The sequence below is a fragment of the Dipodomys spectabilis genome, unplaced genomic scaffold, assembly GCF_019054845.1.
Source record: "Dipodomys spectabilis isolate Male_0828 unplaced genomic scaffold, ASM1905484v1 ptg000137l, whole genome shotgun sequence".
NCBI classification, from domain to species: Eukaryota; Metazoa; Chordata; class Mammalia; order Rodentia; family Heteromyidae; genus Dipodomys; species Dipodomys spectabilis.
This window is the reverse complement of record NW_024870814.1, coordinates 12,074,543-12,099,406: the sequence shown is the minus strand read 5'-3', so window position 1 is coordinate 12,099,406 and position 24,864 is coordinate 12,074,543. Positions and strand designations below refer to the sequence as shown.

The window sequence follows — 24,864 nt, the reverse complement described above, 5'->3', positions numbered from 1 at the left end:
CCAAACTTGCTCCTTTGGGATTCCTACCCTCTTTTTCAATACTGTCTTGAACTTTGAATGTAAGACCTGGATACTCTCCCTGAGCTTTTCTGCTCAATGGTAGCACTGAACTACTTAATCCATGGTTCCACTGCTGGCTTGTGGTGGTTAATTGTAGGTAACAATCTCACAGAGGTTTGTGCCTGAGCTGACATTGCACTATGATCCTCAGATATAGGTTTCCTGACTAGCTAAACTTACAGGTAGGAGCACTGGTTCAGAGTTAGATTCTCTCTTTTTCAGCAATGACCTTAATCAGAGCACCGGGACATGTCCATTTAGTGTCTTCTCATTTATCACAAGGGACTGAGGAATAGAAAAGAAGTTGTACAGTTGAACACTTGTGTTTCATCAAAATTAAAGTCAACTGTGTGCTCACTAGGGTCCAGTTACCCAAACTAAGAGAGAGGTCTTCCAGTCCATCTTGTGCCCACAGCTTGAAGCAGTAGACTCTAGTCAGTGAGGAGGATTACTGTCTGATAAAATCCATGTAAACAAGCACAGACCTATAGTTAGCATAATGCACTTTTTACTATATTCATCATTTGTTTTAATAAAAAGTGGCCTGTCCTTTAATTTGGAGGGAAGCATTTGAGAGTGAAGAGAAAGAAACCTTAGTCTGTTATAATATATGACCAAGATTCTCAATAACTCCCTTACTCCTATGACTGTTTCCTTCTCTGACTAACTCACAGTCTTGGTCACTGATGATAGAGCAGACATTTGCTTCTCTACAGCACTGATTTTGCCTCCTCTATTCTCAGATATCATTTGGTGGGTTATTTAATTTGGGGGATTTTGATTCTCACCACATTCCATAGATGAGGTGCAGGCTCCCTGACTGGTCTTTCAGAGAAACCATGTCCAAGGATGCAATGTTGTGTAGTAATCTCTCCACATTGGGCATTACCTGTGCTTTATCTCAAGGAGAGAATCTCTGCCGCTGGTGGCGTGAAATGTATGAACACTCTATGACAAAGATTATTGGATTTCAGGCTTTATTCACATCCAGACCCAAGCATCTCTCTCACTCCATTTCTGTCTCTGTATCTCTCTCTTTCTGAAATTCCAAGGGATTTATAGGCTGCTATGTCATGAACAGAGGAAGAAGAGCAAATATACATTTTTATTTTTACCAGAGCCCCACTTAGACACTAAAGAAAATGGGTGGTGTAGGAATATTCAGATGTATGGAATGCAATACACTGAAATAGATGTGAGTCTATGGTTTAGAGAACACCGCAGCTTCTGAGGGGCTACAGCTTCAAATAATAAGGATAGGAGATACATGACACCCAAAAGTTTAGGACATGTCTGGTGCAGAAATGCACAATAGTCACAAGGCTAGAAAGAGTACCAAGTTCTTTCCTTAGTATGGCGGGGGTGACTTGTGTGAATTGTCCTAGAGGGAGGCAATGCGAAAGAACATTCACAAGGGAAGAAAATCAAGTATTTATCAGGTGTGCATCAGCCACCAATGCAAAGACCCAGGGGATGGGCTGTACATTGTAGATCATGAATTTTTTTGCACTGATTTTGTTTTTACATAATTATTTTTTAAATTTAAATCACCTATCTACCTAGGTAGCTCTCTGGGTTTCCTTTGCTTACTTGCTTCATTCTTTCCTTACATTTCTTATCTTTTGCATTTTCCTATTTCCTACCTCTATACAGTCATATAAGTCCATTATTTCTACCTAGACAACTACCTACTTACCTATGATCAATGTTTTCACTCATCAATTTTGGAGTAATAATGATTATGATTAATTGCACTTTGGGTTTGGGGAAGGGAACAACGAGAAACTCTGGAAATCTGGTCTCATAATATCCAGTACCAGGGAAGCAGTCTTCTATAATTATTTTCATTCTGAAACTTCATATTTTTTTCTGAGTGGCTGACTTTTATAAAAAGCTATCATGAAAACCCTAACATGGATCATGGTGAAAGTGAAATTCACTTTAAAAAAATAACAAGAGCGTCATTCTATCTTGATAAAACATTTTCTACAGACAAATTTGTTCTGTTCATGTCTCTGGGACACCTGGTGACTTCAGGTCTGGGATTGAACATAAATTTTGGCCAACCTGCATCTATGCCAGCCATGCAGCTCTTCCCACTGCTTGAGAATCTGCATATGTCCAGAGCACAGCCCACTTGGCCTGAGAATTACTTTATAGGATGCTCACACAGTGTGTAGCAGTGACTGGCACTAGCCAGTCAGCACACAGCATGGACATGAGGGCCCTGCTCAGTTCCTGGGGCTCCTGTTGTCCGGCTCCCAGATTAGGAAGGACAGTGCTAGGAATTTACTCAGCCAGTGTTAAGAATGGTGTCTCACTCTACAAGGACGGTCTCAGAGCATAATTAATCATGTGATATTTAATCATGTGATATTTGTCTTTTGTTTCCAATATCAGGTGCCAGATGTGACATCCTGAAGACCCAGTCTCCACCCTTCCTGTCGGCATCTATAGGAGACAGAGTCAGCATCACTTGCAGAGCAAGTGAAAACATTAGCCATGATTTACAATGGTATCAGCAGAAACCAGGGAAAGTTCCAAAATGCTTAATTTACTGGGCATCGAGCTTGGACTCAGGGGTGTCATCCAGGCTCCTGGGAGTCAATCTGGGACAGAGTTCACTCTCCTCATCAACAGCCTTCAGCCTGAAGACTTTGCAACTTATTACTGCAAACAGGGTAAGTATTTCCCTCCCACAGTGATATAAGTCATAACAAAAACCTCCAAGAAAGAAACAGTGGGAGGCGGGGCTGCCCTTGCTGCTGCTCTTGGGGCTTCTGCCTGCTGACAGAGCTGCTCAGCTAGAGCCAGGTTCTGAAGTTTTGTATGTGGTCAGTGACAATCCTCTCAAACTTACCTGCCTTTCATCCATCTCATCCTCAAAGTCATCAGCCAGACAAGGCTTCTCCTGTCTCATAAAAATACAGCTCTGTACTTCAGAGCATCTGAGATATGGTATCCAAGTGGATATGATTTCCACTTGGTCACCAGAGAGGCCATTGCTCTCCCTTCTACTGCACCCACTTGCTGTTCTGTATAGTGCTTCCCCTTCTAAGTCTGAGATTCATAAGACACATATCCCCAATTCTTGAAGCCAGCTCTGGAACATGGATCATGAGAATTTTGTGTGTTATCCTCAGAGCCTGGCTTCTTTCAACCACACCTAAGTAGGTATTTGGGGGTAACAATTTGTCATTTGATTAATATATCCCCTATAATATGCCAGGTGGACTTCATAACTATACAGGAGCCAGCTGCATTTTCCTTGTTTTATTTAGTACTAGCTTTGTCCTACAGTACATGGTAGAAGGAACAAGTTTCTCCCCACAAAGGCAGTAGTAGATATTAAGAGGACCACATGAGAAGAATAAAAGTTAAATTGAAGAAGAGTAGAAGGGATGGATACAACTTTTCAGTAGTAGGATTGTAAATTATTATAAAAAGAAGGGAAAAGATCATTGTAAAATCTTCCTGGAGCAGTTGCTTTAGCATGTGCTAACAGAGACCATTAATATTGTAAGAGGAGGAGATGATCAAATCAAGACTCAGATGGAGTTTATATAGTGAATAATAATGAAGTCTTTGATTGGATAATGCCTTGGGCTATGTGACTTAGAGCAACTGTGTTTTCTCTGTGCACCCAAAGCTGATGCTTCTTTTTATAATGTTAGTTCCATGTGAATATCTGCACAGTGCAGTGTGTCAACACATACTGATCTCCATGTTAGAGCCTCCTAACTTTACTCTAGCTTCATTCCTATGGTCAGTTATTCTTGATTTGTCATGCTGAAGATGTCCTCTCTAAATTGTATGGCCACAGTTCTTTGTCTTCACTCTTGGCCACATTTCATTTTATTCCTTGTATGTTTGTTTGGATCACATAGCCTAAATGGAATCATTAATAAAATGCTTTAGCACCAGATGCCACTGGATCATCCCTGTAATCCAGCTACTCAGGAAGGTAAGATCTGATAATGGTGATTGGAAGTGAGCCTGACCATGAAAGTCTATGAGACCCTTATCTCCAATTAACAACTAAAAATGCTGGAAGTGAAGCTATGGTTTGTGTGGCAGAAAACCAGTCTTGTACATAAAAGCTCAGGAAAACACCGAAAACCATAGTTCAAACTCCAGGTCAACTACACAAAAAAATTCCTTTACTTACAACCCAAAAGGACCATGCAGGCTTAAGGAGCAAGTTAATTTTAAGTAGAGTTGAACACCTGATTAACAGAACACCTTAGCTTCTGACACAAAACAGTTTTCAGTAATTAAGATAAAAGGCAAAAGTGTCTTCCAAAAGTTAATTCAATTTTAACTGAAATATAAATGCATGATACTCACAAAGCTAGATATAAAGTCACGCCTAATCTTAAGAATGAAGAGGAAATGCCTGATGTGAACTGTCCTAGAGAGAGGCTATGGTTAAGAGCATTCAGAAGAAAAGGAAAGCAGTCATGGCCTAAGGAGTGAACAGGGCACCAATGTAAACACCAACAGTGTATCCATCTCAGATCATAATGCTTTATTGCACATATTATGTTTCTTCAAGGACTTTATCTTTCATGAAAAATTTTGAAGTCTCTCACTCTACCTAACTATAGTCTATCTGACTTTCTTGCTACATAAAGCTATATTATCAGTTTATAATATCTGTCTGGATAATAATGATTGTTATTAATTATATAATTATAGAATCCTGTGTCACAAAAATCTACAGATATCAAATGCAGGAAAATTCTAAAATTAATCTCCCCTGAAAATATGTATGTCTCAGTGATTTGCTTACATTAACACAAAGAAGAAAGAAAGTACTAGCAAGTCTTGGATAATGCAGAAATTAGAGACCATTATTTTGTTCACAGGACAACACATTATTTTTTTCATTACTTGGAATAAACACATTATCTACATAAACAAATTGGGTATCTGTGGTCTTTAGGCATTTGTTTTGTCACTAAGATCTGCCAGATTGTAGCCATGCCCAGACCTTGCTGATTTTCATGTGCCCAGAGCACAGCCCTCTTCACTGAGAACATCTTCATAGGCTGCTCAAATCCTGTGCAAGAAAATGCTCCATTCAGCCCACAGCATGGACATCAGGGCTCCTTCTCAGCAACCAGGGCTCCTACTGCTTTGGCTCCCAAGTAAGGACTGACCATGCTGGGGATTGCTCATCACATGTTAACCGAGCTGCTAGAATCTTTATGCGAGTACTTGATAGCATAATTAATTAAACCTAATGTTTTTCATGTTCCATTTCAGGTGCAAGATGTGACATCCAGTTGAACCAGTCCTCACACTTGTCTGCATCTCTTGGAGCAGAGTTGTCCCCATTGCAGGGCCAGTCAGGGCATTAGCGATGACTTACACTGGTACCAACAGAGAAGGGAAAGCTCCTGATGTATTATGCAAATAATTTACAATCTAGGGTCTCAGTGGGAGTCAATTTGGAACAGAATTCACTTTCACCATCAGCAGCCTAAAGTCTGAAGATGCTGCCACTTATTACTGTTAACAGGGTAGCAGTTATCCTCCACAGTGATATAAGCCATGACATATAACTCCCAGGGAAGCAGAAGTAAGAGGCTAGACTGCCCCAGCTGCTCCTCCTGATGCCGCCACCTGCTGACAGTGCTTCTCAGATGCAAAAAGACTTTTAATTATTGGGAGAAAGGTAGTGAAAGCATCTGCACATCCTGACTCTCTGTCCTCCTGCTCATCCCAAGCAGTACACACCCAACAATGCCTCTTCCTACTTGAAAAGAACACACATCTGTGTTTATGTATAGTCCATGTTGTGCTAAAACTTTGTAGTCACTCAATAAAGAAGCATCAATTCTAGGAATGTCAAAGCAGGGTTATGAAAGCAAGGCAATATAGCTTGGAAAAAAGATTTTGAAAAGCAAATTTGTAAAGAAAAAAATGTCATTTTTTTAAAACAATTTATGCTTGATACAGTATACTGTATTTGAAGTACAATATGAAATTTTGGTATGTGCACACATTGTGTAATTATCTAAACAATGTAATTAACAAGTTAATTCATCAACTTAAACATTTTTCAATTTCTTGTTGACAAAGGATTTTTTTCTTCAGCAAAGAGATCTCTAGAATCCTTTTTTCTACTCATATATTTACAACAAATACATTTAGTATAGTTAGGAACTTAATTTCTTTTTGATGCAGAATATCAAATTCATTATTCTTTCTTTCTTATTTTTTTAATTGGTCACAGTGCTTAAACTCTGGACCTGGGTACTATTTCTCAGCTCTTCGGCTCAAGTGCTCACCTTGAGCACTCTACCACTTGAGCCATAACACCACTTCAGGTTTTCTGGTGGTTTATTGAACAGTCTCAAGGAACCTCCTGCCCATGCTGATTTTGAGCCATGATCCTCAGATCTCAGTCTCCTGAGTAGCTAAGATTATAGGCATAAGCCACCGGCATCCGATTTATTTATTTCTTAATACCATCATCTCAGCACTTGAAAGTATAATAGAATAATGATTTCATAGTAATTTAAGGAAATACAAAGACAAAAGTAATAAATGTATACCCCTGTTTTAAAAAATACAGGCATATATTTTTCTATTGCTGATCTCATGATGTTAATCAGACTCAAATGATCAAGGCACCCTGATTTCCAGTTTAGTTCAAATAAAATCACACATAGACAAATGAAAATATATGAATAAATAGGACAAAGTTCATACTTCTATGGAACCATATAGCAGGTTACATTCATATATACATATATACAGAGACATAGTGACTCATATTACAACAATATTTAGCAGTGTAATCATAAAACAGCCTTCTATGTACATACAGACATGCAGAGTCATAAATACACATTTCATAATTAAAAATTATCTATATACGTGGTAATAAGTATGAAAGAAAAGGGTAGGATAGAGAGGGAGGGGGTAGAAAGAAGAAAGGGGTGACATTGATAAAGATGTATAATGCTTATAAATGGACTTGTTTAAGGGTAATGTTTTGTACAAGCATTACAGGTTATAAAAACTAGAAAATATAATTAAAAAGAGATTTGTATGAAGTTGTCGCATGTCTGCACTCATATCTCTGTCCATCTGTTACTTCATAGGTCATGGATAGATAGGACTGACTCTCTTAAAGCTTCTGATATCATATGAGATGAGAATGTCATCTCATTCACAATATCCACAAGAAAGCAGTGAGCAAGAGAGTGCTGAGAAATGCACTTCTTGAAGGAATTTTAATGAAAGTTCACAGCTGATGACCCAGTGAAGTCATGGACCAACTCTCAGAATATATCCTGGAAGGCATTGCACAAGATCATGTTCACACGTGCCTCTTCCTGAAATTAACTTGTAACCATACCAAGAGTTTCAGTCAGTCTCAGTCCCCAGAAAATGAGATATTTGCATGAAATATTATTTTTTTTATTGTGAAAATACTGTACAGAGGGATTACAATTACATGGGCAAGATAATGAGTACATTTCTTACCAAGCATTGTAGCCTCCTCCTTTATTTTACCCTTCCCATCCCATCCTCCTCTGGCGCCCCCAACCCTCCTCCCGCCTCCAAAGTTGTAAAGTTTGTTTTCGACATACGACTTGTATGTCTCATTGTTGCAATGGGTCCACCTCTATCCCTATTTAAACGATTCGTTTTTCCCTTCCCCCCCCCACAAATTATACCAACCTCAAATACAGTGAAAGAAGGGGTTATACTGTGGGGGAGGGACATACAAACCAACAAAGAAATAATCTTATAAATGTATTAGAAACAATCACCTGAAAGAAAAAAAAACCATTTGAATACATATCTGAGGGTTCATTTCCCTAACAGCAACTTATCTGACCTTTTCTGCTTTACTCAGACATATACTAGTTATTGCAAATAAGGGAAACCATGGGACCTAAGTTTCTTTGGGCCTGGCTTACTTCACTTAATATAATTTTTTCCAAGTCTTTCCATTTCCTAACAAATGGGGCAATGCCATTCTTTCTGATGGAGGCATAGAATTCCATTGTGTATATATACCACATTTTCTTGATCCATTCATCTTCTGAGGGGCAACTGGGTTGGTTCCAGATCTCAGCTATGTTAAATAATGCTGCAATAAACATAGTAGTGCTGGTAGCTTTAGTGTGATCTTTTTTGTGATCATTTGGGTAAATGCCCAAAAGTGAGATTGCTGGGTCATAGGGGAGCTCTATGTGGAGCCTTTTGAGGAACCTCCACATTGCTTTCCAAAGTGGTTGAACAAGTTTACATTCCCACCAACAAAACAGCAAGGTTCCCTTCTGTCCACATCCCCTCCAGCATCTGTTGTTATTAGAGTTCTTGATTAGAGCCATTCTAACTGGAGTGAGGTGAAATATTAAAGGACACCTCAAATAGAAATACTTATTGACACATAGGAAGTGATACAATTAAACATAAATGCAATATTATATTTTCCTACTCAGAATTTTGTTTCAAAATCACTGTTGGCATGTTAAAATACAAGATAACTTAGCAATCTCAGATATACTGAGTGTGAATCTGCACTACAGGAAGTTGACAAATAATCACTGTAAGGTTTAGGAAGATGTGTTTGGATGAATATCAAAGGTATTTTACACCTCAGCCTATTTAAGATCATTTTAATTTAATTTAAACCAGATCTCTCTTGCTCTTTCTATTTCTCTCTCATTCTTTCTCTGTCTCTCACACAAATTAAAATACACAAACAGAAACACACACACACACATACACAGAATCTGTACCAGTTCTTTACTAGGACAAAAGTTATTGGCATAAGGTCTGAACAAAGAACAGTTTTATTTAACTCATAGTTTTAGAGAAAAAATGACCTAGATGCTGTATCCTCATCTGTCTGTAATCAGGTGAGACCTGTCCTGTCTGTGGAACAATATGGTGTGTTAATAAATAGATAATTAGCTGCAGGTTGAAGTGGCCAAGTATATGGTTGTATTTATTTTCTAATAAGCAACTATTACAGGAACAGATTCACTCCATGAGAGCAGATTTAACCGTCCTCACTGCAAGATTTCCAATCACCTTATCACTTCCCACAAGGCACCTCTTCCAAAGGCCAAATTGGTGTTTTGGAGCAGCAAAACAAACTTCCTTCTTCAGGTGCTCCTTCTTCAAAGGTGATGATCTGCCTCACAATAGGGCCAGGATATTTGGATACACAAAGTAGAGACTAACTAATTTGATTGGGACTGCAGACATTTAAATATTTTATATTAATATAAGATCATAAGAACTATGCATATATGCATATATATATTTATATACTTAATTATCCTGAAATATACCAAGGGGATTCAACCCAACATATTCCTGTATGAGTGCAATGCATCTTGAATGAATTCACCTTTCCATTATACTTCAGAGAGGATTTTTAAAAAGTCCTTTGATTAATTTGCTTTATAAATATAGTATGGGACAATGACAGGATACTAATGCACTTAAAATTGAATATATATTCACACTTTCTACCCTTATCTTTTCATTTATAAAGACTATTTGGACACTACTTGTACGAGAAAATTTGTTCTCCTTGTCAATTCTTTTTTTTTTTTTTTTTTTTTTGTCGGTCGTGGGGCTTGAACTCTGGGCCTGGGTGCTGTCCCTCAGCTCTTCAGCTCAAGGCGAGTGCTCTACCACTTGATCTACAGCGCCACTTCTGGTTTTCTGGTGGTTTATTGGAGATAGGAGTCTCATGGTCTCTCCTGCCCGGGCTGGCTTTGAACCGCGATCCTCAGATCTCAGCCTCCTGAGTAGCTAGGATTACAGACATGAGCCACCAGCGCCCGGCTCCTTGTCAATTCTTTACCCTAAGTCTTCCATAGAAAGTTCCTTTGGAAACAGATTTTATAACACTTGTGCCTAAGATCCCTGAACAGATCATCTAGTAAATATGGATATCTGATGCCTCTTCATCTACTTAACTCTCTGCTCTTTGTGGTCAATTCTATTGAGCATCTCTGAGGCAGCAGGGTACTGTGCCTTTTCCTAGACTAGCTGAGGAGTTTCATGGGAGCTAAGGCATGGTATTTATTTGTTTCCTAGAGATGATCCTAGACTTAAACCTGCATATCATTGGGTTCCTGATGCTGTATTATGGGTGTGAGAGAATGTGTACCCTATACTCCCTGGAGAAAAATACTTTCACAGTGGGATCTTTCTTCTCACTACTGCAGCCATAATGTAATTTTATTGGTTATCACCAAACACAGAACACATCTGATGTCACTTTTCTCAGAAGAGCAGGACTTACCAACCCCTTGGCTGTTCTCACACTGTTGCACCCACCTGGCTATTTGCATACTGCTCCCTAAGGAGGACCTTCCTTTCTAAGTCTGAGATAAAGGCTGAGCTCTGAACTTGTCTTGAACTATCTAGACTCCTCATTCCTTAAAAATGAAGTTCTTCTCTCAGCTGCTGGGGCTGTTAATGCTCTGGATCTCTGGTAAGGGTAAATGGAAGCGAGAAATGACAGTGGGTGGGAAGATGGGCTCTCAGAATCCAGTTGTGCCCCATCCATGTTTTATACATGCAAATCTTGTTATCCATGATGGGACAAGTGAGGTATAGGTCTTAGAGAATGAGAAACATTCCAGAAAGAGCTAGAACCTGTGCTTGGGTGAAGACTCTGCTAGGAAAGAAAATTGTCAGTGATTCCTAGAGACTTATTTATGCTTTATAATATCTGTTATTTTAATTTGTATTGTTTTACATTTTGAATCAAAGCATAAACTATGAATAAAATGCAATATACATCAGAATATAATGAATAAATGCATGTATCTCTATGTTTGTACATCAATATTCATTTCTGTCTTATTCTAATTTCAGGATCCAGTGGAGATGTTGTGCTGACCCAGTCTCCAAGTACCCTGCCTGTCACCCTGGGAGAGCCAGTCTCCATCTCCTGCAGGTCTTGTGAGAGCCTTTTGCACAGCAATGGAAGGACCTACCTGGATTGGTACCTGCAGAAGCCAGGCCAGTCTCCACGAGTCCTAATCTATGAAGTTTCCAACAGATATTCTGGGGTCCCAGATAGATTGAGTGGCAGTGGGGCAATCACAGATTTCACATTGAAAATCAGCAGGGTGCAGGCTGAGGATTTTGGAGTTTATTACTGCTTGCAACGTACACATGTGCCTCCCACAGTGATACAGCCCTGAACGAAAACCTCCTTCTGACTGGGCATTGAGCTGTGCTCACACATTGCTGGTCTGGGGAGCAGCAGAGCAGATGGTCTGACTCTGCCCAGAGAGAAAGATAATATAATCAATGTGGGAGTGACTATGAATGGAGATAAAGAATGTGTGATAATGTGACAACATACAATCTACAAAGAACAGGAGAACAATCATGAAAACACAAAAAAACAGGAGATATCAGATAAATTGTGAAATATATACTCAAAAAATAAAGGTCTCTTAAGTAGTATTATAGCTAACCAGTAATAGAAGAATCAGCTTTCTTCTGTGATTTCATTCCCTTTATAATGAAACTTAAATTTCCATCAAAAGCTGGGCACCAATGGCTCATGCTTGTAATCCTAGCTATTCAGGAGGCTGAGGTCTAAGGATCTGCCTGCCAGCCCAGGCAGAAAAGTCTATGAGACTCTTATCTCCAGTAAGCCGCTAGAAAATCAGAAGTGGCACTGTGGTTCAAGCATTAGAGCGCTCACCTTGAGCTGAAGAGTGCAGGGACAGTGCCCAAGCCCAAAGTTCACGCCTCAGGACCAACGAAAAACAAAACAAAACAAAAAAACAAACTTCCATCAAGCCCACACCCACAGCACATGCTATGTTTTCTCTTCAGAAGAAGGAAACCCATTTGTACCTGAGTGTTCCCCAAAACTTACATGACTGACAAGCCCTGATCAGGGTTCAGGCACTGTTTTTCTTGCCTTTATCAATGTGAGACTAATACAGTACTGGAGCCTGCACAATGGTTTCAGGCCTTCTGTGTCCTGGGGCTCTGTCTCTTGTGAAGACAGTGAGTGAAGTGTGGGGAAGCCCTGAAGAGTGTTCATATGTCCCAGAAGTCTGAGATTGAGCCCTTGTTCAATGTGCACAGCATCCACAGCCCTCCATAGTCAGTCTCTGTCATTTTATTTAAAGAAACCTGGCATGAGTGCATCATTAATATTTAAGTGTGTGTGTCTTGCATCCTTTTCTATTAATTTAAACATTTCTCATTTCATTGTAATGAGCCTTTCAGAGGCCTGGAATTATGACACTGCACAGCCCAAGACTTGGTGGATTCTCCAGTGGTGTAAACTGCTTCATCACAAGCCTCTCAAATTCATCTGAAAAAAAAATGGTGTAGATGCACTGAATTCACTGAAGTAACATGAATTGGAGAAATGCAAGTCTGGAATGCATGCTAACATGATTATCTTTAGCACTCTGTGTGCACACAGTTTCATTTTATGCTTGAAAATCATTCTAAGGCTGAGCTAGGTGAGCTTATGTATTCACCATTTATTCCTATAACTGAAGCCACTAAAGGGACAGAGGAAAGTATATTCATAGTGTTCAAAGTATTTCATAGTATATTTTCACAGGGTTTTTGTAATTCATTAAATGTTTTAGGTTTCTATTATTTTCTGTCTTTTTCTAAATTAATTTTATTTTCAAGGTATGTAAGAAGGGATTAGTTACATATATAAGGTGATGAGTACATTTCTAGTGGAACATTGTTATTCTTCCCTCACTTTTTCCCACTTTCCCTTCCCCCAAATCTCTTCCCCCCAAGTTGTGAAGATCATTTCCAACATACCTTCTTGCTTATCACTATTGGATTGCTTCACACTTTGTTCTTTGTCTCACGATTTTGTTGTTCTCCTTTCCTTCCCCAATTCAGATAATGTAAGTACAAGACACAGTACCAAAATACAGTGACAACAGGGAAAAAAATAAAAGAAAACAAAAATGAAAGAAAAAAGAAATAGCTTCACATAGGATATTAAAAACAAAAACAACAAAGGAAAACATCCTGTTTCCACATCTTGGAGTTCATTTGGTTTAGCGCCATCTTATATGGTATCATTTTTTCTATGTCTTCATACATTTTTTTAAATTTGAATCTAACATCTATCTATGCGCCTATTATCTATCTATCCATCTATCTAGCTATCTATCTTCAACAGTCTTATTTTATTCCATCCCTATATAATAAGTTAATTGTGTTCCAAATAACTAAACAAACAAGTCTATGAAAAAAAATCAACTGATGAGTCAGGGAATCACTTAAAATAATTAGTTGTACATCTCTGGAACCATCTTTTTCAGAAAGATTGACTTTTATAAAAGGCTAGCATGAGGGGCTGGGAAGTTTGCTCAGTGGTAGAGTGCTTGCCTTGCATGCCTGAGGCCCTGGGTTCGATTCCTCAGCACCACATAAGGAAAAAGAAAAAAGCTGGAAGTGGCGCTGTGGCTCAAGTGGTAGAGTGCTAGCCTTGAGCTGAAGAGCTGAGGGACAGCGACCAGGGCCAGAGTTCAGACCCCACGACCGGACCCAAAAAAAAAAAAAAAAGGCTAGCATGAAAAGCATTTCGTGAACAACATGGAAATCACAATTCTAAAACCACAGGATATAAAGTCATTTGGTTCGCTAGATTCAAGGGACAACCATTTTCTGCTAGCACAGCTGCACTACTCTTGTTAGGTAGACATAACTGAAACCTGGGCACATTATTGACTATTTGCCACCTTACTATCCCCTGCTAATTTGCATGTGCCCAGAACACAACACAGTGCATTAGAACTTCATAATAGGCTGCTCACACCCTGTGCAGCAGTCAGTACTAGTCTGTATCAGTGAACATGCAGCATGGACATGAGGGCACCTGCTCAGCTCCTGGTACTCCTGCTGCTCTGGGTCCCAGGTAAAGGAAGACAATGCCTAGATTTCCTCAACACATGGTAAACAAGGCTTCTTCAAGGAAATCTTCCAATAAATGAATTATTATTGATTTTGTTTTTTCAGTATCAGGTAACAGATGTGACATCCAGATGACCCAGTGCCATCTCTGTCTGCATCTCTAGGAGAAAATGTCACTATCACTTGGAGAGCCAGTCAGGGGATTAGCACTTAATTAAAATGGTTGTCAGCAGACACTAGGGAAACCTCCTGACCTCCTGATCCTTAGAGAAACCAGGTGGCAATCTGGGGTCCCATCAAGGATCACTGGTAATAGATGTGGCTGGAGTTCACCCTCACCATAAGTAGCCTGCAGCCTAAATGTTGCAACTAATTACTGTCAACAACATGACTTTACTTCCCACAGTTAAACAAGTGATCACATAAAACTCCCGGAGGAATAGAAGTGTGTCTAGTATGATGAACATTCCACTAGAAGCCAGATGGGGAACAGGTCTCTCTGTATTTGGAATCTCATTAATACAGTATAGAACTTGTCCCTTTGCTCAAATATTTGTGTAGCCAAAGTCTAGAGCATATGCAAGTGACCTAAATATACTTTTATCTATGAATGCTACCTGTTATTTATCCAAACCACATATTTATTTCTAACTTATTATTTACTTTTTAAACATTTTTAATTTTTTTTAATTTTATTGTATAGGTCATATACAGAGAGGTTACAGTAACATGAGTCAGAAAATGAGTACATTTCCTTTTGAACAGTGTCTCTCCCTCCCTCATTATCATAGCTTTTTCCCTTCTAATTTCCCTCATGCCAAAGTTTTATAGTTCATTTCCGACATGGTGTCTAGTAGGTTTCAGTGCTAAATTGCTTCACTTTTTGTTCCACCATTTTTGTGCTTCATCTTCCTCTCCCTAAATAAGGTAAACCAAATATATATATACATATATATATATATATGACAAATTGTATAGAAATAAAAAGCTACAGAAGGAAATAAACCAAAAAAAGGAAAGAAGAAAAGAAAGAAAAATGCAAGCAGTTCAATTAAAAAGTTATATTTCCATTGCCTGGAGTTCATTTTGACAAGGATCATTCTATATGATCATATGCACACAGCTTTTGAGCCTTTGTGATCCTTTCCTAAGATATCCTCCTTTGTTCTCATTGTGTGGATGTTTAGATGACTGTTTAATTATTTCCAGGTGCATTCATCCGTCTTTTACTATCCATTGGGTTTCATGGTAGATTTATAGGCACATTCTAGCTATTAAAAAAGAGTTGTTTCTTTGGCTCTGGATTATTTTCTTAGTATTATATTTTCTGGTGTTTCCATTTTCTTGTGAGTGGGGCAATATCATTCATTCTGATGGAAGCATAGAGTTCAAATGTGTATATAAATACTACATTTTCTTGTTCCATTCATCCACCGAGGGGCATCAGAATTTATTAATATGGTCCTGCTGGTGGCTTTAGTGTAACCTGGTTTTTGGTCATTTGAATAGATGAGATGATGTGAAAGAAAAGTGCAAATGCAGTACATCTTGGAAAGGAGACAAAAATGGAGTTTTCCCAAGAATTGTCATTGTGAGACTGTGAATGGCCAAGATTGGCATAGTAAGTGCAAGATTCTCACTAATATTCACCAACATTTTCAGTAGTTAAACACATTGAACATTAACGAAACTCTTCCAACTGATACACCATGTGAAACATGATATGGTTGTACCAGAATAGTTGATTACAAAAATAAGGGAAGCATTACTTCTTGTGTTACTTCATGCAAAATATTTAAGTCATTGTACAGGATGAGGACAGAGTGCAGGGTTTATGGCTTTGTCTTAGCCCCTTGTTTGAGTTTTAAAGTCATGTTTAAGTTCCTCTTCTTCAGTACATATCAGATCCAGACATCAGAGCAGACTTCTGATATCTCTCTCAGTACCACTGCAGAACCTTGAGTCACCACATGCTCAGGAGTCACCTTTGTCACTGCTACTCAGGTCAGCCAGACTATCCTGTCCCAGTTCAAGTCCTCCGTATGCCTGCCACTGACACTTCTAAGGTTCCACTCCTCCCCCTGGTGGTCAAAGGTGAAACAGCAGCAGGTCTCAAGTTGTACAGCTGTTCATTTATTCCTATCATCAACACAAGGGAATTATTTACAGTTATACACTGATAGTTATTATGAACAATCGCCAGCAGTGAAGTCATGAGCACATCTAAGAAAATCAATGATCTCACAGAATTTTCATTTTAGTGAGACTGACAAAAATCAAATGAACAAATCCTGTTTCTATGGCTGCTCCTAACTTACTCTTTAGGGATTCTCATCCCCTTTCTCAATGTTGTTGTGGTTTTTGAACTTAAGGCCTGGATGCTGTGGTTGAGGTTTTCTGCTCAAAGATAGAACTGAACTACTTGATCCACAGTTTCACTGCTGGCTTTTGTTGGTTAATTGGAGGTAAGAGTCTCACAGAAGTTTGTGTGTGAGCTGGCATTGACCTGTGATCCTCAAAGCTCAGTTTCCTGAGTAGCTAGAATTACAACTTTGAGTCACTGGTTCCCAGTCGAATTCTCCCACTTTCAGCAATGTTCTTAATCAGGCCACATGGTATTGGCCTTCCAGTTCCATTTAGTGTCTTCTATTTTATCATAATGAAAAGAGAAATACACAAGAAGTTGAACAGTTGAACAATTATATTTCATGGAAATTAAACTCAACTGTGTGCTCACTAGTGGCCAGTTTTCCAAACTAAGGCAGAGGTCTTCTCATCCATCATGTGTTCACAGCTTGAAGCAGTACACACTGGTCATTGAGGATGATTACTGTCTGATGAAATCTATATAAACCAACACAGACCTATTTTTAGCAGAGTGTGTATTTTTACTATATTCACCATGTGTTTCAATAAAGAAGTAGCCTGTCCATTTATTTTAAGGGAAGCATTTGAGGGTAAAAAAGAGAAAGAAACGTTTATCTCTTATATCCCCAAGATTCTCAAAAACCCCTTTTAGTGCTATGACTAACCTTTTCCTTCTCTGATTAGGTGGCAGCATTGGTCCTTAATTGTAGAGTGAACACTTGCTTCTCTAAAACACTGATTTTGCCTTCTTAACTCTCAGATATCATTTGGTGTGCTGTCCAATTTTGAGAATATTGATTCCCATCACATTTCCTAACAAATGGGGAAATGTCATTCTTTCTGATGGAGGCATAGAATTCCATTGTGTATATATACCACATCTTCTTGATCCATTCATCTACTGAGGGGCATCTGGGTTGGTTCCATGTCTTAGCTATGGTAAATAATGCTGCAATAAACATAGTTGTGCTGGTAGCTTTAGTGTGGCCTTGTTTGTGATCATTTGGGTAAATGCCCAAAAGTGGGATTGCTGGGTTGTTGGGGAGCTCTATGTGGAGTCTTTTGAGGAACCTCCATACTGCTTTCCAAAGTGGTTGAACAAGTTTACATTCCCACCAACAATGAAGTAAGGTTCCTTTCTGTCCACATCCCCTCCAGCATCTGTTGTTGTTAGAGTTCTTGATTTTTGCTGTTCTAACTGGAGTGAGGTGATATCTCAATGTTGTTTTGATTTGCATTTCTTTTATGGCTAGGGATGTTGAACATTTCTTCATGTGTCTATTGGCCATCCTTCTTTCTTCTTCAGAGAAGCTTCTCTTTAAGTCTTTCGCCCACTTACTTATTGGGCAGTTGTTTCTTTGAGGATTTGTTGTTGGGTGGTTTAATTTTTTGAGTTCCAAGTATATTTTAGATATGAGACCCTTGTCCGTTGTATGGCTAGTAAAGATCTTCTCCCAGTCCGTGGGCTTTCTATTGATCTTGCTAGCTATGTCATTTGCCCTGCAGAAGCTCTGCAACCTTATACAATCCCATTTGTCCAGCCTTTCTTTGATTTGTTGTGTTTCCGGGTCTCTATTCAGAAAATTTCGGCCTGAGCCAAGGAGACCCAGGGTTTCTCCTATTCCATCCTGTAATGTTTTCAGAGTGTCTGCTTTGAGTTCAAGGTCTTTGATCCATTTGGAGTTGATTCTGGTGCAGGGTATATATATAAGGATCTAGCTTTAGTTTTCTACATGTAGTTAACCAGTTTTGCCAGCACCATTTACTGAAGAGGCTGTCTGTCTTCCATTCTATTGTTTTAGATCCCTTATCGAAGATTAGATGGCTATAGGTCTGTAGGTTCATTTCTGGGTTTTCAATTCTATTCCATTGGTCCTGAGGTCTGTTCTTATGCCAATACCAAGCTGTTTTGATTACTATGGCTTTATAGTAGAGTTTGAAATTTGGTATTGATATTCCTCCAGCAGTATTCTTTCCGTTGAGGAGCGTTTTTGCTATTCGGGGTCTTTTATTGTTCCATATGAATTTTTGGATTGCCTCTTCTATTTCCTTGAAGAATGAGGGTGGAATTTTGATAGGTATTGCGTTGAATTTGTAGATAGCCTTGGGCAGTATTGCCATTTTCACGATGTTAATCTTTCCAATCCAGGAGCATGGGAGGTTTTGCCATTTTTTAAGTTCTGTGTTGATTTCCTTTTTCAAGATTTTAAAGTTTTCATCATAGAGGTCCTTCACTTCTTTAGTTAAGTTAATTCCTAGGTATTTTATTTTTTGTGAGGCTATTACAAATGGAGTTGCTTTCCTAATTTCAGCCACACTTTTCTCATTGTTGGCATACAGAAAAGCCATTGATTTTTGGGGGTTAATTTTATAACCTGCTACTTTGCCAAAGTTTTGAATCAGCTTGAGTAATTTGGGAGTGGAGTCTATGGGATTCTTTAAATACAAGATCATGTCATCTGCAAAGAGGGAGAGTTTTATTTCTTCTTTCCCTATTTGGATCCCCTTTATGTCTGCATCTTGTCTTATTGCTGTAGCTAGGCATTCTAATACTAGATTGAAGAGAAGTGGAGAGAGTGGGCATCCTTGTCTTGTTCCTGAGTTAAGAGGAAATGGCTTTAGTTTTTCACCATTGAGTATAATGCTGGCTGTAGGTTTGTCATATACAGCCTTTATTGTATTGAGGAATGTTCCATGGATTCCTAATTTTTCCAAAACCTTCATCATAAAGGGGTGTTGGATCTTGTCAAATGCTTTTTCTGCGTCTATTGAGATAACCATGTGGTTCTTATTCTTGCTCCTGTTGATGTGATGAATAATATTAATTGATTTGCGTATATTGAACCAGCTTTGCATCCCTGAAATGAATCCTGTTTGATCGTGGTGTATGATTTTTTGGATGAATTGTTGAAGTCGATTGGCCAAAATTTTGTTGAGAAGTTTCGCATCAATGTTCATCAAAGAAATGGGTCTATAGTTCTCTTTCTTTGATGAGTCCCTACCTGGTTTTGTGATGAGGGTTATGATGGCTTCATAGAATGTGTTCGGTAGTGAGCTTTCTCTTTCAATTTCATTGAAGAGTTGGAGGAGAATTGGTGTGAGCTCTGCTTTGAAGGCCTTGTAAAATTCCGCTGTAAAACCATCTGGTCCTGGACTTTTCTTAGCTGGGAGGTCTCTTATTGCTGTTTCTATTTCAATGCTTGATATGGGCCTGTTAAGATAGTTTACCTCATCTTGGTTTAGTTTTGGCATGTCAATATTTGCTAGGAAGAGGTCCATTTCTGTCAAGTTCTCAAACTTATTAGCATAAAGTTTTGAGAAGTATTCCCTTATAATGTTCTGAATCTTGCTTGTTTCCGTGGTGATGTTTCCATTCTCATCTCTGAGTTTATTAATTTGGGTGTGTTCTCTTCTTTTTCTGATAAGATTTGCTAAGGGTCTGTCAATTTTGTTAAGTTTTTCGAAGAACCAACTCTTTGTTTTGTTGATTCTTTCTATAGTTTTTTTGGATTCTAATTCATTTAATTCTGATTTAATTTTGATTATTTCTTTCCATCTACTGGATTGGGGTTTATCTTGCTGCTCTTTTTCAAGGAGGTTTAGATGTGTCATTAAATTGTTAGTTTCAGATCTCTCCAATTTGTTGATGTAGGAGCTCAGAGCTATAAACTTGCCTCTGAGTACTGCCTTTGCTGTGTCCCAGAGGAGCTGGTATTTTGTGTGTTCATTTTTGTTGAATAGCATGAACATTTGAATTTCCTTTCTAATCTCTTCCATGACCCACTCATGATTCAGCGGTGTGTTGTTCAGCCTCCATGTGATACCGGACTTTCTTTGGTGGCTTTTGGTGTTGAGTTCTAACTTTATTCCCTTGTGGTCAGAGAGAATGCAAGGTATAACTTCAATGTTTCTGAATTTAGACAAGTTTGCTTTGTGGTCTAAAATGTGGTCTATTTTAGAAAACGTTCCATGTGCTGCTGAGAAAAACGTGTATTCTGATGCTGCTGGGTGAAATGTTCGGTAAATGTCTGTTAAGTCTAGTTGATCTATGCAGCTGTTTAGATCTGCGGTTTCTCTGTTGAGTTTTTGCCGAGTTGATATATCTAGTGGGGAGAGTGGTGTGTTAAAATCCCCAACGATTAATGTTTTTGGATCTATATGGGATTTGAGGGAAAGTAGTGTTTCTTTGATAAATTTGGGTGCTCCATTGTTTGGCGAATAGATATTTAGAATTGTAATATCCTCCTGAAGGAGAGATCCTTTAATTAGTATGTAGTGACCTTCTTTATCTCTTCTCATGAATTTTAATTTGAAGTCTATTTTATCTGATATTAGGATTGCAACTCCCGCTTGTTTATGGGGGCCATTTGCTTGGTAGATTTTGTTCCAGCCTTTAACATTGAAAATGTGTTTGTTTTTATGGGCAAGATGTGACTCCTGCAGGCAGCAGATAGAAGGGTCTTGTTTTTTAATCCAACTAGACAGTCTATGTCGCTTAATTGGAGAGTTCAGTCCGTTAACATTAAGAGATAGGACTGAGAGGTATTTGGGAGTTCCTGCCATGTTATCTACCTTCTTGGGGGCTGCGAAAACTGGGTTCTTCCTATGGTTCTTGGATTCTCAGTTTGGGTGCAGTTTCTTGGCCTTTATTGCGGTCTTGTTGGTTTTCTATGTGTAGGACATCTTTAAGAATCTTTTGTAGGGCTGGTTTGGTGGAGATGTATTGTTTCAATTTTTCTTTGCTATGGAAGGTTTTTATTTGGCCTTCAGTTATGAAGGAGAGTTTAGCTGGGTACAGTATTCTTGGTTGATAGTTGTTTGTTTTTAGGGCATGGCATACATCATTCCAGGCTCTTCTTGCTTTGATTGTCTCTGCTGAGAAATCTGAGGTGATTCTAATTGGTTTCCCTTTATAAGTGATTACCCTTTTCTCCCTGACAGCTTTAAGGATCTTTTCCTTGTTCTGAGTTGATCCTGTGTGGATTATAATGTGACGGTGGGATGTCCTATTCTGGTCTGGTCTATTTGGGGTTCTAAAGGCTTCTTGTATCTGGACAGGCCTATCTTTTTGCATGTTTGGGAAGTTCTCTGCTAGGATCCTGTTAAACAGATTTCCTAGACCATTAACTTCTGTTTCTAGGTGTTCCTCTACACCCATTATCCTTAGATTAGGCCTTCTGATGGTGTCTTCCAGGTGTTGGATAGATCTATCATATTTCTTGGACTTGTCTTGGATGGTTGTATGTTCTTTCTCTATAATATCTAGGCTGTCTTCAATCCCTGAGATTCGATCTTCTGCATGGTCTAACCTGCTGTCAAGACTCTCTACTTTGTTTTTTATCTCTTTTCCTTCTAGTTGGTCAGCTTTGATGGCTTCAAGTTCTTTGTTGAAGCTCTGTTTTAGGTCTTGTATGAATTTCTTTACTTCCTTAATTTGGTGTTCAGTGTTTGTCCTCAAATCACTTAGTTGATTGGTTATGGTTTCTTTGGGCTCCCATTCCTTCTGTTGGGTTCCATTCAGCATTCCCTTTGTGGTCTCCCTGACTTCCTTCAGCTCTTTGTTAATGGATTCCATGAATGCCTTTAGTGATCTTTGTGTGTTCTCTACCTGGTCTCTCAATTCCTGTATTACTCTTTGATTAGCTTCCTCCCGTTCGTGGGATTCCTGCAGATCTCTTTGAGTGTTCTCAGCCTGCTCACGCCATTCCTCCCTTTCTCTTTGAGTATTCTCAAGTTGTTCACGCAAATCCTGTATCAGTTTTTGAGTAGCTTCCTCACGCTTATGATATTCCTGTATAAACTTCTGGGATGCCTCCTCTCTCTCCCTATCACGCTCATACAGAGTCCTTTGTACGTTGTCAGACTTTTCATTTATCATGTTTGCCAGCAGTGTTTGTAGAGCTGTTTGGGAACTCTCCTCTGGATTATTCATTATCTGTTCTAACCCCTGATTATCAGGATTGGGAATTGAGATACCCGAATTTGCCATTTTTCTTGTGTTTTTCCGGCTTACTCTGCCCATTTGAGATGAAGATAGCACCAGTTTTGTGCTAGAACACTATCTTAAGGCAACCATCAACCAAAGTTTGCATTTGTACAGTCAATAGTCTACAGATACAATCTAGTTCAACAGATACATCTATTCGACATCAAACAACTATATGTTAAAGAACTTCGAACCGCAGAGAAGAATTTGGAAAGCCAGAAATTATTAGGGTTAGGAAGAGATGTGGGTAAAAAATAGGAATAGATTGGTGTGGGGAGGCACAGGGAGAGTTAACTATGTCCTAATCACAATGCAGGAAATAGGTTGGGTAGGATGTAAGTAGAGAGAGAGAGAAAAAGAAGAAAGGGGAAGGGGAATGAAAAGAGACCAGAAAAAAAATAGAAACGTAAAAATTAATGTTATTTTAGAGATTAAAAGACCATCTATTTATAGAGGAATATGAATATGTTGAGAGAAAGGGAGGGACATAGAGGAGATGAGAAAAACTTTAAAAAAATGCTTAAAATATTGTATAGGTATAAAGTACTGCTATTAGTGAATTTAAGTCTCAGAGGTTTTGAATTGAGTAATAAGTTTGTGGATTAAGTGTGTACACAATGGGGGATAGGGTCTACTGGTTAACTACGGGTTTATCTGAGGATGTGCAGGACAAGAGTTAAGTCACATAAAGATGAACAAAGAGGAAAAGATGGAAAGGATAGGAAAGTGAGAAGAAAAGATCAGAAGTTCAGTAGAGCTAGAAAAAAAAACAAAAAGATAATTAAGATTGAAAGAAAAAGAGAAAGAAGACAAGAAAAGAAAAGAAAACACACATTCACGTATTCCTAAAATAAAAATTATAAGAGGAGAAAAAAAAAAAGTTAATGGAAAACAATTATTTTTTCAGAAGAGGCAAAAATTAAAGATTAATAAAAGTTTTAGAAAAGCAAAAAAAAATTTTTATATATATATAAGGTAACAAAAAACGAAAAAAAACAAAACAAGAAAAAGAAAAAAAGAAAAGAAGAAGAAGAAAAAAAAAGTTCTTTGATTTTTTTTTTTTTTTTTTTTTTTTGGGAGGGGTGGGAAGAGTCCTGTATCTCCCTTTTGTCTGTAACCAGAGTCTGGTTGGAGTCTCTGGTCAGCTTGAGGTCCTGTGGCTTGATTGGTTTCTTAAGTCAGTTTGTTGGAACAGGCAGGAAAATGCTCTGCTTTACCCAAGATTTTGAGATCCCCCTCCCAGGTTAGTTTACTGGGAGGGTGATCTGCTTTGAGAATCACAAAAGAGGGGGATGCAGTGATGAGGCTAGGTTCTGGGTAGAGTTGAGGCCTTTCAACGAACAGTAGCTTTTCCCTGGGGCTATTTTGTGAAAAAAAACTCACAGCACCCGGCCTGGAGCCATTCTCAGGGTTTCTGTTTTTCAATTGATTGTGGTGGCTGCTAGAGGGAGGGGCAGCCTCTGGCTCTGGCCACCCAGCGAGGAGAGCCACTCCAGTGGCTGGTGCCTGAGCTGGGCGACCCCTCCCTGGATGGAACTGAGTCTGTGAGGTCACCTCGCCGCCAAGTTCCTGTGACCTGCCAAATGACTAGCTCTATTCCAAGGCCTGAGCTGGAGCTAGCTGCTCCTCCAAGCTTTGTCGGTATCCAAGATGGAGATCACCGGTGCTGGGGGGGGAGGGGTGGCCTTCCCTCCTCTGCTCCCAGAGGAGTGAGGAAGTGGGGCTTCTACTCACGCGGAGTCTTGGATCTCGGGTCGTCTCTGGTCTGCAAAGTGCAGGATGAAGTTGTCCGCTCCTTGTCGGTTCTTGCTGGTGTTGAGTAGAATCCGCTCGTCCGCTGCGTCTGGCTCCTTCGTCCCGGACTGCGTCTCAGGTATGCCTCCGCGGCGGTGGTCGCTGCGACCCTGCCGCCGCAGCAGCAGCTGCTCAGATGTGTCTGCTTGGCTTCCCCTCTCTTGACTAACTCTCTGTCCTGTGATGGCACACTTGGTGTGATTCTCTGGCTTGGGACTGTTCACTGGAACTCTGAAACTGTTTTCTATGCAAGAGCTTGTTCAGATTCCAGCTTCTCCTCCGCCATCTTCCCGGAACTCTCATGAGCTCATTTCTTATCAAGCATTGTTGCCTCCTCCTTTGTTTCCCCTTCCATCTCCCCCCACCCCTTGCCCGACACACCCCCACCCCCTTGCCCGGCCAAAGTTGTAAAGTTCATTTTTCAACATAACGTCTTGTATATCTCATTGTTGCAATGGGTCCACCTGTATCCCTATTTAAGCAATTTCTTTTTCCCTTCCCCTCCACAAATTATACCAGCATCAAATACAGTGAAACCAGAGGTTATACGATGGGGGAGGGACATACAAAGCATCAAAGAAATCATCTTATAAATATGTTAGAAACAACTGCAAGAAAGAAAAAAAAAACATGCATCTGAACCAGGGCAAGCAAAAGGCCATGTGCTTCTGGGGTCACAATGAGCCCTGTCAGGTTCACTGGTTTCCAGCTAGCTATGTTTATGGAAGCACCATGCCTCACTC

General features: G+C 39.3%; 1 pseudogene and 1 gene segment (V, D, J or C); one reads left to right on the top strand and one right to left on the bottom strand.

The window, feature by feature from the left end:
- The window catches only part of LOC122116639, a 1,030,500-nt pseudogene that overhangs the window by 774,154 nt on the left and 231,482 nt on the right, over nucleotides 1–24,864 (bottom strand).
- Nucleotides 10,484–11,261, top strand: LOC122116821. The segment is given in 2 exon segments: nucleotides 10,484–10,543; nucleotides 10,930–11,261. Coding segments are annotated over 2 exon segments (381 nt in total).